This window comes from Triplophysa rosa, linkage group LG5 (assembly GCF_024868665.1).
Source record: "Triplophysa rosa linkage group LG5, Trosa_1v2, whole genome shotgun sequence".
Taxonomy (NCBI): Eukaryota; Metazoa; Chordata; class Actinopteri; order Cypriniformes; family Nemacheilidae; genus Triplophysa; species Triplophysa rosa.
The window spans coordinates 4,243,636-4,259,093 of record NC_079894.1 but is presented as its reverse complement, the minus strand read 5'-3'; the positions used below and the strand labels follow the sequence as shown (position 1 = coordinate 4,259,093).

The following is a 15,458-nucleotide window of genomic DNA, read 5'->3' as shown; positions in this document are numbered from 1 at the left end:
AACAAACAGGTCTCCATTATCCTCCAAACACTCAATTTTTATCACACGAGCACGCGGTCTACATTTCTGTTGACTTGATGCAAAGCCTGGTATGTTACTTTCGTCACATATCATTGGTGATTATTTTACAAGCGCTTTAATGCATCAATCAGTTACATAACATCCTTTAAATTCCCTCCGTCCAACTGACCTGCACAGCGATAAGATCATTTATTTGCTTTGGCACCTGTCAACAAAGCCTGAGTTAGTGGTTCGCGTGAATTGCGAGAAGAACCGTGGAGGAAGAGAAGGTGGAATAACATGTTTTATGATCATGTATCTACCACATTTTACAAAGGCACTGATATTTTCATTCTGTTTTATTTTTGTGATAAAAGAAACTGTGCCGAGAATCAATCTGTCAGCGCGGTGGGGAAAGATGTGGCATGCATTCCATCAACCGTCGCACAAAATGTTTCTTTTGGCTACAGGAAATGTTAAAGATGTCTCCGTATGAGAGCGGATGCTGTCGGAAATCCCTCGCAACAAAATGCCTTATTGCTGATGTAAATGCAAGTCGGGGAAATGTGAAATCCGACAATACAGAGATCTAAGGTGTCAAGAAGCGCAATCATTTCTGTTTCCTATTTTGATTTTTTCGTCCCCAGTTCTCTCCAGCTGTGGAGAGAACTTTGTGCTCCTTCAGCGAGGACCACTCCTGAGACACGTTACGTGCTACTAGCTTGACCTATTAAGAACTCTTTTTAATGATGGATTTTAATGAATCATAGGATTAGGCCTGTGAGTTTTATTTTGGCCGGGTTAATAGATGCTCATGGTGTGAAAAGACAGTAAAGAGCAAAACAGGTTTCCCTGCTTGTGTCTGGATTTCCATGACGCTATCATTGGAACCTACAACTAAAACAATCAACATGTTCATCATTTATCACTGATTATGGCGCTCCCTGGTCCTCCCCAGCAACACGGGGGACCACCTCAATGCTATACTGGTGCTTATCTGTCAGAGCGCTCTTTCCTCTGCTGTATCTGACATGGTGCAGATGTGAACTTCGCTGTTGATATGTCCAATGCACTTAAATAGACTTTCAACTGAAACTATTACAGGAATATTTTATTGTTTACATGATTTAATGTTGTTTTTCTAAGGGACCGAAAAATAATTATTTATAGTGTTTGTTCCGGCACGTTTTCCATTAGCTTGGTAAAACAAAATCAATCCCCAAAAGAAAAGAGTCAGAGTTCACCTGAACAAGGTGGTCTTGGCCCGCATACAAGTGAACGTTGGAGCGGTTCACTTTCCGAAACAACGTACCAACAAACCAGGCCGTATATGCGGGGTAATGACGTACATTGCGTAAAAAGCAGTGGTGTGTGTTTTTGCAAATTGCTCTCGAGATCAATCATGGCTCATGGGTAACATAGAGCAAAGACAGAATGACTAAGCCCAAGTGTACACGCTGCGATTTTTGGTGTCCGTACATTTTTTTACTTTGGGCAATGTGTGCAGTCTTTCAATATAATATATCTTTCTGTACACTTTGTACGTCTACTTTTCTTGTATAGTGCATTATCACATCGGTATTTACAGCATGAACAGCATGATTCTGAAGACCCTTAGGAAAACGACCGCTTTTTACTGAATATCATAGAATTTAGTATTACTAAATATTATGGTTTAATTGTGGATACAATAGTGAAAGGATAGTTTAACTAGTTGAACTTAAGTTTTCAGTTGGGGTGCCAGTAAAATACCGTAAAATAACGGTTTTGTCACATTAAGTTACATGTTTTCCTATTAATTTGACGTTTATTTGTAATTTGACGTTTTTTTAACCGTAGTTCAAAAATACACTGTAAAAATCCCGTAAAAACTGTAATTTTCCAGCAGCCGGGGTGCCAGTAAAATACTGTAAGATAAGTGTTGTCATATAATATTACATGTTTTTTTGTGTTTTCTTAATTTCTTAAATAAGCAGTGTTTTTCTGAAATTTGACGGTTTTTACCGTATTTCACAAATACATGAACAATCTGTAAAAAAAGATTGCTTTCTTTGTTGTCACTATTCTTTGTGATAAAAATGTTAACCATATACAGTATGTATACCATAATGTATAACCATGGTTTTACTATGGTAAGTAAAGTTTTTTACGGGGGTTTTTTTTGTGTATTTTTGAAATACGGTATAAAATGTCAAATTACAGTAAAAGACATGAAAACCATGTAGTTTTACCTGACAATTTTACCTTTTGCTGTATTTTACTGGATTTACAGGATTTTTGTACAGTTATAAATTGTGTAAAATTTTCTGCAATTGCGTAGGAATTCATCAGATCTGCGTACCACCGTGTGCATACAATTATTAGATGAACTCATTTGTGACGTGTGAAGGGCTCCAGGCCTCACGAACACCAGAATTCATACACTCGGCTATGGACAGATATTTCACAGTATGACAGCTTTGTGGGTGAAACCGACCATGATGTCAAACCTCTGTGATTTGAGAATTTGATCTTAAAGGAAGATTTTCTCTGCATAACTACTTTGTTCTTTATAAAACGCTATCGGTTGGCTTGACTGGGCCGGTCACCATATACATGGTGACGTATAGAGAAAAAGGTGTGAAAAGATTTATCAAAACCTATTCCTTGTGTGTTCACAAAAACATCCAAAATCAGTTACGTGACGTCACACGTTAATCTTTACTCACCTCACAGGATTGAATGCAGTGGATGTGTTCTGGATTTGGATGCCACTTCAACATGCCAGTACAGATGATGTTCTGACAGAGGGAGAAGATCAGGACGGTAAGAAAAAAGAAAGGATGAGTTAACATACTACACTGCCATTATGATGTCATTGAATAAAAGATGTGATTGGGTTCCCGTTATACCTATATAAAGAACAAATACGCAATGGGTCTTTATATTTAGATTCCTTTGGCACAACAGAGTCGAGAAATCTGATCATGTCTAAATCTGTTTCAAAAGACAAAGCTCGGACATAATCATGGCGCCAAAGAATAATATCGCAAATTAAGATCCGATTAATAAGACGTTTGAAAAGAGTTTCCCATCTGTCCCTCCAATCCGAACATACGATTCATTGATTTGACATAAAATGACTGGTCATTCTCAGAACTGGAAATCTGACCCGTTTCTCAAGCAGAATTCCTTGGAAAGAAAGTTGCTTATCTCCGTTTTATCTCCCTCCTATGGTGACCTTTCCTCCATCATTCTTACCCAATCGCAATACTTCTGGAAGCCGTTCCTGGAAGGCTAAGTGTACTTAGAGGTGCTGATGTATCGATATAAACAGTGGGAGTCAGACACCTTTAGAGGCCTCAGGCTTGATGTGTGGCATTTTAATTGTCTCGTGTAAAAACATCTCAGCCTGATCGTTACTCTCACGAGCTGACGTGATGATTTGCGGCCAGATTTTGGAGAAAGAACCGAGGTACCACAATGCAACTTTTCACTCTGACGTGCGAATAATGCGATTTCAGTTACACGAATTGCATCCACAATATTCCCTCTTGAAGCAACAAACAATGATCGGAAAGTGGGGGGTTTTACATTTGTTAGCTGTCCAACAAACCTCACGTCACCGTGCATGAATGAAACGCGACCACAGGGGCGAATGCATTTCAGTCTTAAAGTCATAGGTCACCCAAAAAATGAAAATTCTGTCATCATTTACTCACCCTCTTGTCATTTTAAACCTGTATGACTTTCTTCCGCAGAATACAAAAGAAGATATTTTGAAGAAAGTTTTGTAACCGAACAGCACTGGACCCCATTCACTTCTATTGTATGGACACAAAACCAATGAAAGTGAATGGGGTCCAATTAACAACATTTTTCAAAATATCTTCTTTTGTGTTCTGTGGAAGAAAGAAAGTCATACAGGTTTGAAATGACAAGAGGGTGAGTAAATGATGACAGAATTTTCATTGTCGGGTGAACTATCACTTTAAAATATCACAGCTATCTGGGTGGCTTTTGTAAGTCTGCATGATGTTTGCAACATTATGCTTGAAGTTCAAATAGGGTAAAAGGGACAGATCAGTGCATCATCATAACAGTTTTCTACTTTCTCAGATGTGTGCATGCGTTGTGCTTAACTAATGAGTAACAGGTGTGGACATATGAGAAAAGATGTCATATTAAAGCTTAAACATCTTGAAATTATTCTTTAACAGATCTCACATTTTTAGGATAGCTTTAATAAAGGGGGGGTTCAGGTTCATAAAGTGCTTACGGGTTGATCTGGAGCTTGGTTACAATAGTAGAAAAACAGCCAGTGATATCAAATAACAAGTCCTCTAAGCACCTCACCTGAACCTTGCTGGGAAGCATCCAGTGCTCTACAGTATCAGCGGTAGAACCGTTGGCTAACACCACAGGGTCACTCAAGGCCACAATGCATGTTGGGTAGCAGAGCGCACCTGCCATGACACAAAGCGAGCTTTGCTTTACACCTCATTTGCATCTGTTGAATTTATTCATGTGAACACATGAATAGGCCGGCTCAGGACTGGTCATCCATAGTGCAACAGCTTGGCAGGTAGGCACCCAAAATAATTTGATTCAACTGGACTGTGGTTTTGTGGGTCCAGGTATGTCTAGACATGGTTTTACCAAAATAAAACCAATACATTTCAAAATACAATGCAAAGGTGGGATAAAACATTGAGACACACTGTAAACAAACATTATTTTAACCCCTTAGCGTTCCACAGTACCGCCCGTGGTACAAATACCATTCAAAATAAGGAACACTAAGTGTTCAAGTACAGCTAAGCCCCTCTTAAAAATGGGAATTTGAAAAAGCATTAAATAGTTTCACAATTTAGATTGTTAGGTTTCACATTAAGAAACATTATATATATATACAGTATATCACTGTTTATATAATTGGGAGCCCTGTATGATCTGAAAATGAAAATATTTACTTCCTTGTCATTTAAATAAAAGTCATTTGATGGGATAAACCATTCTTGTGCGTTTAAAACCTTACCCAACTCAAAGCCCTCGTCGCAGATGTATTCCACTCTGTTAAGGTCGAGAGGAGGCTGGCACGAACCCACTATCGTTTTACACATAGTGAAGTCCTCAGTCCATCTGCCATCTTTGGTGCAACGAATGCTGGACTTTAGGGACAACCATATATGAGAGCTTAATGATTTAGGAGTTTAGGAAATGGATTATGTCTCTAACACAGGCAGAGATGCTCTACACAAAGTAGAAAGAAAACTGGCGCGCATGAAAAAAAACATTTCAAATAATAGCTACCTTTTCTGTTGGGTCTGGACATTGCAGGGTGCAAATGCTATTGAAGTCAAAGTTGTTAGTGCAGGTGTACATGCCCTCAAACACTGGAGGTAGAGGTGGGCATGTGACAGGTGAACAGCTGCCCTCCTGCCACGTCCCTCCCTCCAAACACTCCAGCCTCAGAAACTTCCTGAAAAGAGATTATCAAACAGATCACACAATGTAACAATTTTTTTTTAAGTTGTGTTTCGCTTTCAATTTTACTGTTTCTTTATGAAGTTTAACACGCTGAATACGAAAATCACATGCAATTTTTTTTTTACCATTGACAGTACTCGCAAAAAAACAAAAAAATACTTTCACACATTTATACATTTCGGTATTATTACTCGTACGCAGAAATGACAAGGTACTGGCATAACACTGAGCTCCAGTTACTAAGAATGAATTGTCCAAAATTTCAGAAGTGTACATTTGATCGTGTTTGTCTTTTATGACTAAAACTGTCCTCACGAACCAAGTTCCAGATGTAGTCATCCATCATCGCTTCATCCCACCTTCCCTGTGCTACAGACATTTCTAGAATTTTCTGACAGTGACAATTGAAAAATAATTTTTTAAATATGTGAAAATGTGTACAGTTTTTGTTTATTTGCAATATACTGATATATCGTAATTAATGATATAAGATCAAAATGTTTTTAAGTTAAATACACACTAAAACATTAATGCTACATGAAAATAAATATGTAGTACCACGTTTTATTGTAACTGTATCTGCTAAATAACTAAATGTGAATGTGAAATGTTTTATTCTTTTTCTTTCAAAAATACTCGAAAATATAGTCTGTTAGTAGTCAACTAATAGACTTTTTGGAAAATCACAATCTTCTTGAAGTTTTCCAGTAACGGATTTAAATCTCTACACAGCACTAAATCTTATAAAAGTTTTTAATGATATACTGTATTTTTAGCATCTGACTCTGGTGACTGTGTTGTCCTTGTGCTTCTTGATTTAACTGCTGCATATTTAACTGTTGCGTTTGATACAGTGGACCATGAAATCCTAATTTCCTAAATCCTAATGATACTCAGCTATATACTGTATCTCATCAAGACCAGATGATTCCTTCCAGCTATCCAAATGGGCAGAGTGCATCGAAGATATAAAACATTGGATGACTAGTAATTTCCTTCTTTTAAATTCTAATAAAACAGAAATATTACTTGTCAGACCAAAGACACGTAAACAGAATATTTCGGATTATAACCTGCAAATTGGATAACCTGCAAATTGAATTACTCCCAGAAATACAGTTAAAGCTGAAATAAGACAGCAACCTGTCATTTGGAAATCAATTCGAGGGTCAGACACACTCTCCAAATTTAAATCTAGATTAAAGACACATCTTTTCAGCCAAGCTTTCACTTAATGCATAATATGCTAAATAAACCACCGGTAGACTGCATTTATTAAATATTATTTACTAGAATGATCTTGCTTGTTCTATAAACACCATGCACTGTGCTGTATTTTAGCTTTTTTGTGTTTTTCTTATTTTCTCATGTAACGCAGCTTTGGAAAAATGTACATTGTGAAAAGCGCATATAAACAAAATTGAATTTCTCATTTGGAGCAGTGGGTGGGCATTAAGGGCATAGCGCTAGAATGGTTTGATCTATTTGACAGATCTGACTTTTTGTGTTAGCTGTGGTGAGACTGTGTCTTCCTCTGCTCCTCTCTCTTGTGGGGTGCCGCAAGGCTCAGTGTTAGGTCCTCATCTCTTCTCTATTTATTTGCTTCCGCTTGGATCAATAATTAAGAAGCATGGCTTGTCTTTTCACTGTTACGCAGACGATAGTCAGATTTATGTACCTCTTAAAAAGATTGACACTGTTAGATCACTTTTAGACAGTCTCGACATGTCTTTAGACATGTAAAGGCCTGGATGGCTCTTAATTTTCAAAGTTTTAACGAAAAAAAGACGGAAGTTATGGTTTTTGGAAGCACCACTGGAACCCCTTTGGTTGATTTAGGTTCCCTGGCTCAGTACATCTAGCCAACCATCAAAATTGACTCCAACCTTAAGTTCGACAGACAGATCAAGGCAGTCATTAAATCAAGCTTTTTCCAACTAAGGCAGCTGGCTAAGATAAAGCCACTTCTTTCGAGGCAGCTATTTGAGACAGTTATCCACGCCTTTGTTACCACTCGGCTGGATTACTGTAATGCGTTGTATGCGGGGGGTTAGTGGGTCTTTGCTGATAAACTGTTACTGATTGTGCCTAAAACAAAACGTAAGCTGAGAGGGGACTGTGCCTTTGCTGTGGCAGCTCCTAAATTGTGTAATGATTTGCCCCTGTCTATTAGACCGGCTTCTTCGCTTTCTTCATTCAAATCACTTTTGAAAACTCATCTTTTCTCCTTGGCTTTTAAAACCTGATGTTGACATTTTGATTGTTTTAGTGTATGTGACATGTCTATATCCCATGTTTGTACAGGTATAAGTTTTTATTTATTTATTTTTCTGTACAGCACTTTGGACCACTTCGGTGGTTGTAAAGTGCTTTATAAATAAACTTTGCTTGCTTGCTTACCACAATAATTAGCACCACAGAATTGAACAAGAAATATAAAAAGGTCGGGCCAAACAACATTTGTTACACTGTGTTATTGAAGAAAGTTCACTTATAATTTACCCTAATGCCACATATATGCCTTGCTTTTGTCATATGAAAAAAATATAAAAATATCCCTCACTTTATATACATACTGTATATAGGTTCTAAAATGCTGAAGCTCCATTGGGCACATATATCCATCACCACATGTCTCGTAATAATTTATTTATTATTTATTTATTTATTTATAAATAATTAGCATAAACAAAAAAAGATTAAAAAATAATGAACGAAGACCTCAAAAATCAAAATTGCATATTCTTTATGTGCTTCTGTGCTGAATTAAAGTCACGTACTCTTGTATGCTTCATAAATTTACCTTTACATTTAGTCATTTAGCAGACGCTTTTATCCAAAGATGAGGGATTATTACAGATGAGGGAAACAATAAATGACACTTCCCTCCAGTCACAAGGTATTCAGTCGTGCTAAAGCCACATGACAAAACATCTGGTACAGCTAAATAGTCAATAAATCTGGATGAAATAAATTAGGAAGCAGTTTTCATTGAGAAAGATCCTACAGAAGCACGAGCTCAAACGACCTTGATAATAGCATATGCAGCCATAAACCATTTGCCCACCTTCATAATGAAATGGCTTTCCGAACAAATATGCCAATGGTATTAATAAACAGGATCATTTAAATGCCTTTATGAGACACGCTGGCAATCGCTTCTGGTTTTAGTGCCCAATTAAAAGCAGTTAAAAGACATTCACATATTTTACCAGGCCTTTAAATAACTCATAAAGACACGGCAGGTGTGAATGTCGTCCCCTCAGATGTGCTAAAATCGTGCTAAGCATTATGGTATCGTTTGATTGGACAGAAAACCAAAACAACATCACACCATTCATCAAAGTGTACTGCTAACTCAATTGCTGAAAGATATTTGGAAACACATGGAGCGTGATTTTAAACTTATTAGAACCATGTGAACAACCTAGATGCTAGAGACAGCGATATTTTGCTTGGTCAAAATCTGCCAACACGGCAACCTATGTGCAGATGCTTTAAACTCTATAGATCAACTAGATCAACACTCACTTTCTCGGTCTTTTGTTGAGTGTGCCGGTGACAAAATATCCTGGGTTGCATTTGTAGCGGCATAAAGTGCCCACGTCGTGTCCGCCTCCGCCGCACTGTGGAACTAGCAGCTTGGCGTTGGGTATGACAGGTGGAGCTGGACACTCGATTTTGCAGTAGGCCTCTGGATATGACCACAGACCATCCTCAAGACAGACCAATGTGTCACTTTCTCCTGAAACACAGATCATTAGAAAACTGCATTCAAGAAACCTTCATTACTAGTCACGTTTTCCCTATCTTGCAAAACTCATACTGAGGTAACATGGATCCTCTGTCAGATTCAGCTACAGATCTAACTCGATATCCCATTCCAACCTCAGCTGAGTTGCTAAGACACGCCTATTTCCGGCTCCATCCCAGACAAGACAATGACACTGACTTAATCCTTTAAGTTGTACTTAAAAAACTGACAATTTAGTTACGGTCTTACTAATATTTTTAAACATTTTAAACCAGCATTGCTAACATTACAGTATGTAACTAGACAAAGTTTAGCCATTTATAGTGCAATGTGCTTTTTCTGATGCAGATTCTGATGTCTGATGCAGTGGCGTCTAAAGGCCATAAGATGAAGGAATCTCAATTTGTACTCCTATAGTAACACATGTAATTAGACTTTGTTAAAGATCTAACAAACTTTTATTAGTCAATAAAATATTATTTTTGTTTTGCCAAAGTTTTCTCATTGGCTATTTCAGAGCAAGACCACTTGTTTTTCATGTGTGTGATATTTAGGAGGATCTATTGACAGAAATGCAATATAATATCCATAACTATGTCTTCAGATGTGTATAAAGACCTTACATAATAACCTTAGAATGAGCTATTTCTATCTACGTACACCGCAGGTCCCCTTACATGGAATTCGCCATGTTGTTTCTACAGCAGCCCTAAACGGACAAACTGCGCTACAGAGCATGTTTCATAAATACGTTATCTCCTTCGACAAAGAAGCAAAAACGCAACGACATCTTTGTCCTGTGAGAGTCACCGTAGTGCTTCGAAAGGGAGGAGTGAGCGGTGGAGTGAGCCATTGGTTGCAATTCGCAACCTCGCCGCTAGATGCCGTAATCTCCCAATTGCTTCTTTAAAGTACTTAAATTCGCAATCTGTAACTTTTCTATAGCCTCTCTATCGCCATCTCTGTTTGAAACATAACATTGCAGGTTACTTTAAACACTTAAAACATACTTGAATACTTAAATACTTTTACCTCAAATCCAACGTTTATAAGTTTATCTGTTGTGGATCCTAGTAGGCCTAATGCAAGAAGACAATTGAATGTTTATGTATCGGAACACGTTGTTTTCCGAAATGTTCCTGACCAGGTTAATTTCCCTTGAAACGTATAGCTTGAAACCTTTCCCCTTTTTGGTTGTCGATGTAGGATGCAGTGTTTGGATATTTGACTCGCGTTGTTGACCGTAGAGACCTAGTGAAAAACATCATTGTTCCCTATGGACGCTACGTGCGCCGGATGTAACTGAGCTGGCTGAGACAAAACGCGGTAGCAATCGTGCATAGAGTCTATTATTACTGTTTGGTCGCTATGTAGCATGCTAGCCTTTATAAAGCCAGCATTTGTCACATAGAAACATAGAAAACTAACACACCATAATGGGTCATGTGAGGTGGATGAGATACAAATATTGTGTGGTAAGTACTAATAATACATTTAAATTCGTATATCCTTTATTCATATTTAGCAACATTTACCTGCCCGAGATAAAAATATCACGTGTGACCTTTTCATGGTTTCCGGTCTGTTTTAATGCTAAGCTACATGCTACTAACTAGCCAACACAATCATTGTTTATTTAGTTTCACCAGTTTTCTGTATGTCGTATTGTAATTGCATTTGTGTTATATCGGCACAGTGCTTTTTAATATCGGTATCGGCAGCAGCCATTAAAAAAACGATATCAGTCCACTACTTGTTTTAAATTGCAAATGGTCTTGCTAAGTATATGAATCACTGCTTGACTTTAGTCTATTCCAATTCATGTAAAATCTTTAAAATTCCTCTTTAAACCTTGAGAAGACTCCAGCTTGTCAGCGCGATGCACTACAGTGTAAGAACTTAACCATCAAGACCCATATGCATAGCAACTCAGTGATGCAATGTCCTGGGCCTCCGACCACAGATTGCACCGCTCCCTGCCAGAGGAAAACTTTGGACGCATCCATCAAAGCCCTGCATGTAAGACAAACAGTCAGAGCGTGAGGAGTGTCCACTCGAACCCTGAGCCACCTTCCTCATGTCTTCTGCTCCCCAGGGGTGGAAGGGCCAGTTGCCAGCCTGCTCTACACTGTCTGAAATGGGGGGCTCTCTGGGGGCTTCAGTAGTATGAGATGAAATGTGCGCTTGTTCTCTCCGGTTTCCCTGTTTTTCTACCTCCACCTGTGTGCTGTTCTCCTGCAGCTCAAACCTACTTTCCTATTTACACAGCCAGCGCCAGAGGGGGTTGGAACCACAGCCAGACCGATGTAGCCTCTGAATGCAAGAACAACACTGAAACAATCACACGTGTGTATACGCGCATCCAAAAGCACGTATAGCTATACTGTAAAAAAGGAAAAAGTTTGTTTACTGAAGTTAGTCAATGCAAAGACAGACATCTTGAAGGTGTTGGCAGGTTCCAGTAGGTACTTAAATTTAGATTCTTCCATAACGCAGGAATTCGAATTAGAAATTGTGTCATTGAATTTCATTTATGAATAAATTCGCCGTCAAATATTCTATAAAAGAACATTTCTCCATGAATATCCGCAGAACTGTCAAAACTTGTGAGAGACAAACAAGCTCATGTTTTAGAAGCTCATGTGTTTTTAAAAAGAACCGCTACCTGTTGGCCAACTCACAAAAGAGACATGCCTGTAATGTCCACAAACTACTGCTATTAAAATCAAATTATATGAGACCAACAAAATGTTCCATTTGTCACCGAAATGCCATATTCAGTCCTCACCTTGCAGGATAGCTGGAGCGTTACAAGAAAAGGTGCACTGCTTGCCGAATGTGGTGCCCCAGGGACACGAGAAGGAGGCAAAGTAGACATGAGACGGAGGGGGTGGGCCGCACTCCACCGGCTGACAGCTCACTTCACGATCCCACACTCCATGCACACAGTTCAGCTCGGCTTCCGTCTGAGAGACGAAAGACAGACAGAGAGAATGATCAAGTCCTCTACGGTCTATCTACAGTATGGTTATGACAACCTCTTTTAAAGTCTTGTTCACTGTTTTTGGTTGACAAAGGTTCATTAGACAACATATTTAACTTGTATAATGTGACGTGATACATGTGAGTGAAACAGGATATCCAGCCTTGACATTACTTGACAATTACTTGATAGGGAAACACACACATTTTATATGTTATTCCCCACCTACTGTACATGTGCTCGATGACATCACCAAAAAATAAGTTCCCAGAAGAACATTTTATAATGTTTTTAGGCAAACAACTTAGTTTACAAAAATAAAAATTCTGTCATTTCATAACCCTCATGTTGTTCAAAATCTGTATGACTCTTTCTTCATAGAACACAAAAGAAGAAATTTTTAGAAATGTCTGTAGTTTTAGTGACCGTACAATGGAAGTCAATGGGGGCCAATGTTTTTTGGTTACAAGCGTTCTTTAAAATATCTTCTTTTGTGTTCTGCAGAAGAACACAATTTTGGGGTGAACTATCCCTTTAATGTACTGTAGTTCAAAATGTAAATGTTTCATTTAGGTATGAATTGCTGTTTCAAACATTGCTCCGCAAATTCTTTATCATTTATCATTTGTATTTTTTTCGGACAGTTTTTTTTAACTAACATATGCTGCTGAATCATGCTCAATATGACAATATGGGCAGCATGTAGGCACAAACTATGGTGTTACAAGTAACCCAAATTCAACTCTTAGTCTCCACTCAACTGTTTTGTAAAACGGCACAGAAAAATAACCAAAGTTAGTACGCACCTGATGAATGTGAAGGCCCTGGCCATGGAGAACAGTGAGGATGTAGCCACGATGACAGGAAACAGAACAGTGTTTAGGGTCTAGCACTGGAGAACAGTGAACTGAAGCATGGTCAACCTTCAGAGGACCACATGACTCTGAACTGCACAGCCTATGTGCACATCTGAGTGAAGAAAAAAAACATTAGATAATTTAATTAAGTTTGTATGGTACAAAATGATACATGCATAAGTATAAAAGTAATCATAAAAGTATATCGCAGTTCTGGGGATAAGCATATTGGAAATGTGTGCTTTTTAGGCCTTTAAAATTAAGATATAATCTTTATTTGCATTCAGATACAGAAAGGAAGTCATATCCATTCTAAGAGAAGCATTAACAGAAATGTACACATCTGCATGTGTTCGTTTAAAAGTAGTGTGTGTGCATAAATGTGCATGCATGTGTGTGTTTGTAAGTTGTGGGAGACCCCACCCTCAGCGCACCCAGTCAGGGCAAAGGCGCTGAAGTGACAAGAAGTTCGCAACGCGACTGCCAGCACGGCCACTTGAGAGGACGAGAAGTTGAGCTGGACTGCCGAGGTCTGATAGAACGGCAAACTCAAATTATGAGTCACATTCACCACCAGGGGGTTCCGCTGACACGATAGCTCGTACGAACCTATGGACACATGCACACAAGCAGAACATGTTAAAACCACGCAAACGTTATAACACAAAGATATAAAATCTTTCTAAAAGCTTTGTTACCAAGGAGGTGTTTTTTGCCGGTGGTATCACACAGTTGTATGGTGATTGTTTTCTTGCAGTTCTCTTCATGCCAACTACCATCATAGGCAAGGTAGATGACAACGGATGCTGCTACACCTGGTCTCTCAAATCCAACCTGCAAAATCAGCGTTTGAACATCACCATTAAATAGGCTCAACTATCTAATCTATCTAATACTATATGCCAAATAATTAGGGCTGTCAAACGATTAATCGTGATTAATCGCATCCAGAATAAAAGTTTGTGTTTACGTAATTTATGTCGGTATACTGTGCTAATTAATTTTTTATTTATGAACACATACACATAAATGCATTTATTTTAGAAAAATATAAAATATAAGAATAAATAAACATTTAGTTAGAATTTAAATTATTGATAAATATAGATTAATACATTTAAATACGTATGTGCATGTTTTGTGTTTATAAATACAAAATTAATATGCACTGTACACAGATATATATTATGTAAACACAAACTTTTATTCTGGATGCGATTAATCGCGATTAATCGTTTGACAGCCCTACAAATAATCACTCCGACATATGAGTTTCTCAATGGCTGGTGCTGAAATTCAGAGAGCACAAATACAACGACCATTAATTAAAGTAAATGTCTCTTGCATAAATAATTAAGGTAAAAACACATACGATTATCCACCAATAATAGTGTTGTACTCTTGACTCCATTTAACACATCTGACCATTATATTAATACCCCCCAGAAAATGATACTCATGGTACTCATTTTAAAAGGTAATAATCAGAAATAACACGCAAAAACACAACACTTCAAATAAAATGCATATATATTTCACAAAACATTTCCACAAACTTCTATGTCTAATGTTAGCTGGTTTTTTACATTGACATTATGAAAGTCACTTAAAGGTGCAGTTTGTAAAAACGCCGCTAGAGGGCGCACAATCAAACCAACAACAATGCCGTAGCTTGATGGCGCTGTGAAGGAGCGTGGAATGATGGGATATGTTGTCTTCAACTCCACCGCTGATGGCCATCAATGTTAGCAGATGAGGTAAAGTTTTATAATTGTTGCGAATAATTGTGGTCCATAAATAAGTGACTGCTCGAAACAAGTTAGTGGCTTGCTAGACGCTAGACACTACTTCCGTATTTGTCCATGACACTGTTGTCATGCGGTTTCTACGTCAGTATAGACGGTAACAAAGGGGAACGCGGATATGACGCCATTGACAGGCGACTGCACAGCCCCGTGTCACTGTTTAGAATGGCGATTTTCTCACGATTTATAAGTAGTTGGAAACATTTGAGGTATTGTAAGTACTCAGCTGAACAAAATATATAACACGCAAAGTGGTTTTTGGATATTTTACTGCAAAATTGTTACAAACTGCACCTTTAAAGGTTATAGGTATAAATAAACCTAATAAAACCGCCAAAGTACTGTGAGCAGCTGTACAGTCAGTGTTTGTTCAATAAGCATGTGCGTGTACCTTTAGCCAGACAGGCTGATCCTGATTATAGTAGCTGTCAAGATGAGCAGTGCAGGGCGTCCATGCATCATGTGCCACTACTTCATTCATGTCCAAATACTGTGACTTGCACATCTGACAAAAGTAATGTAATATACACACATTTTAGCCCATAATAGTGCTTTTGTTCATTTAAATGGTAAAAAATAGATTGTATTGT

The 15,458-nt window shown here is 38.1% G+C and overlaps 1 protein-coding gene across 1 annotated transcript in view; it reads right to left on the bottom strand.

Annotated features, from left to right (window-relative positions):
- The window catches only part of pappa2 (pappalysin 2), a 74,650-nt gene that overhangs the window by 17,738 nt on the left and 41,454 nt on the right, over nucleotides 1–15,458 (bottom strand). Inside the window, exons 12-21 of the mRNA XM_057333242.1 lie at nucleotides 15,260–15,373; nucleotides 13,762–13,897; nucleotides 13,498–13,672; nucleotides 13,013–13,175; nucleotides 12,012–12,189; nucleotides 9,001–9,214; nucleotides 5,293–5,461; nucleotides 5,018–5,150; nucleotides 4,336–4,445; nucleotides 2,709–2,780 (exon numbers count right to left, since the gene is read on the bottom strand). Of these exons, the coding sequence (XP_057189225.1) occupies nucleotides 2,709–2,780; nucleotides 4,336–4,445; nucleotides 5,018–5,150; nucleotides 5,293–5,461; nucleotides 9,001–9,214; nucleotides 12,012–12,189; nucleotides 13,013–13,175; nucleotides 13,498–13,672; nucleotides 13,762–13,897; nucleotides 15,260–15,373 (1,464 nt within the window). The remainder of the gene's footprint in view (nucleotides 1–2,708; nucleotides 2,781–4,335; nucleotides 4,446–5,017; nucleotides 5,151–5,292; nucleotides 5,462–9,000; nucleotides 9,215–12,011; nucleotides 12,190–13,012; nucleotides 13,176–13,497; nucleotides 13,673–13,761; nucleotides 13,898–15,259; nucleotides 15,374–15,458) is intronic.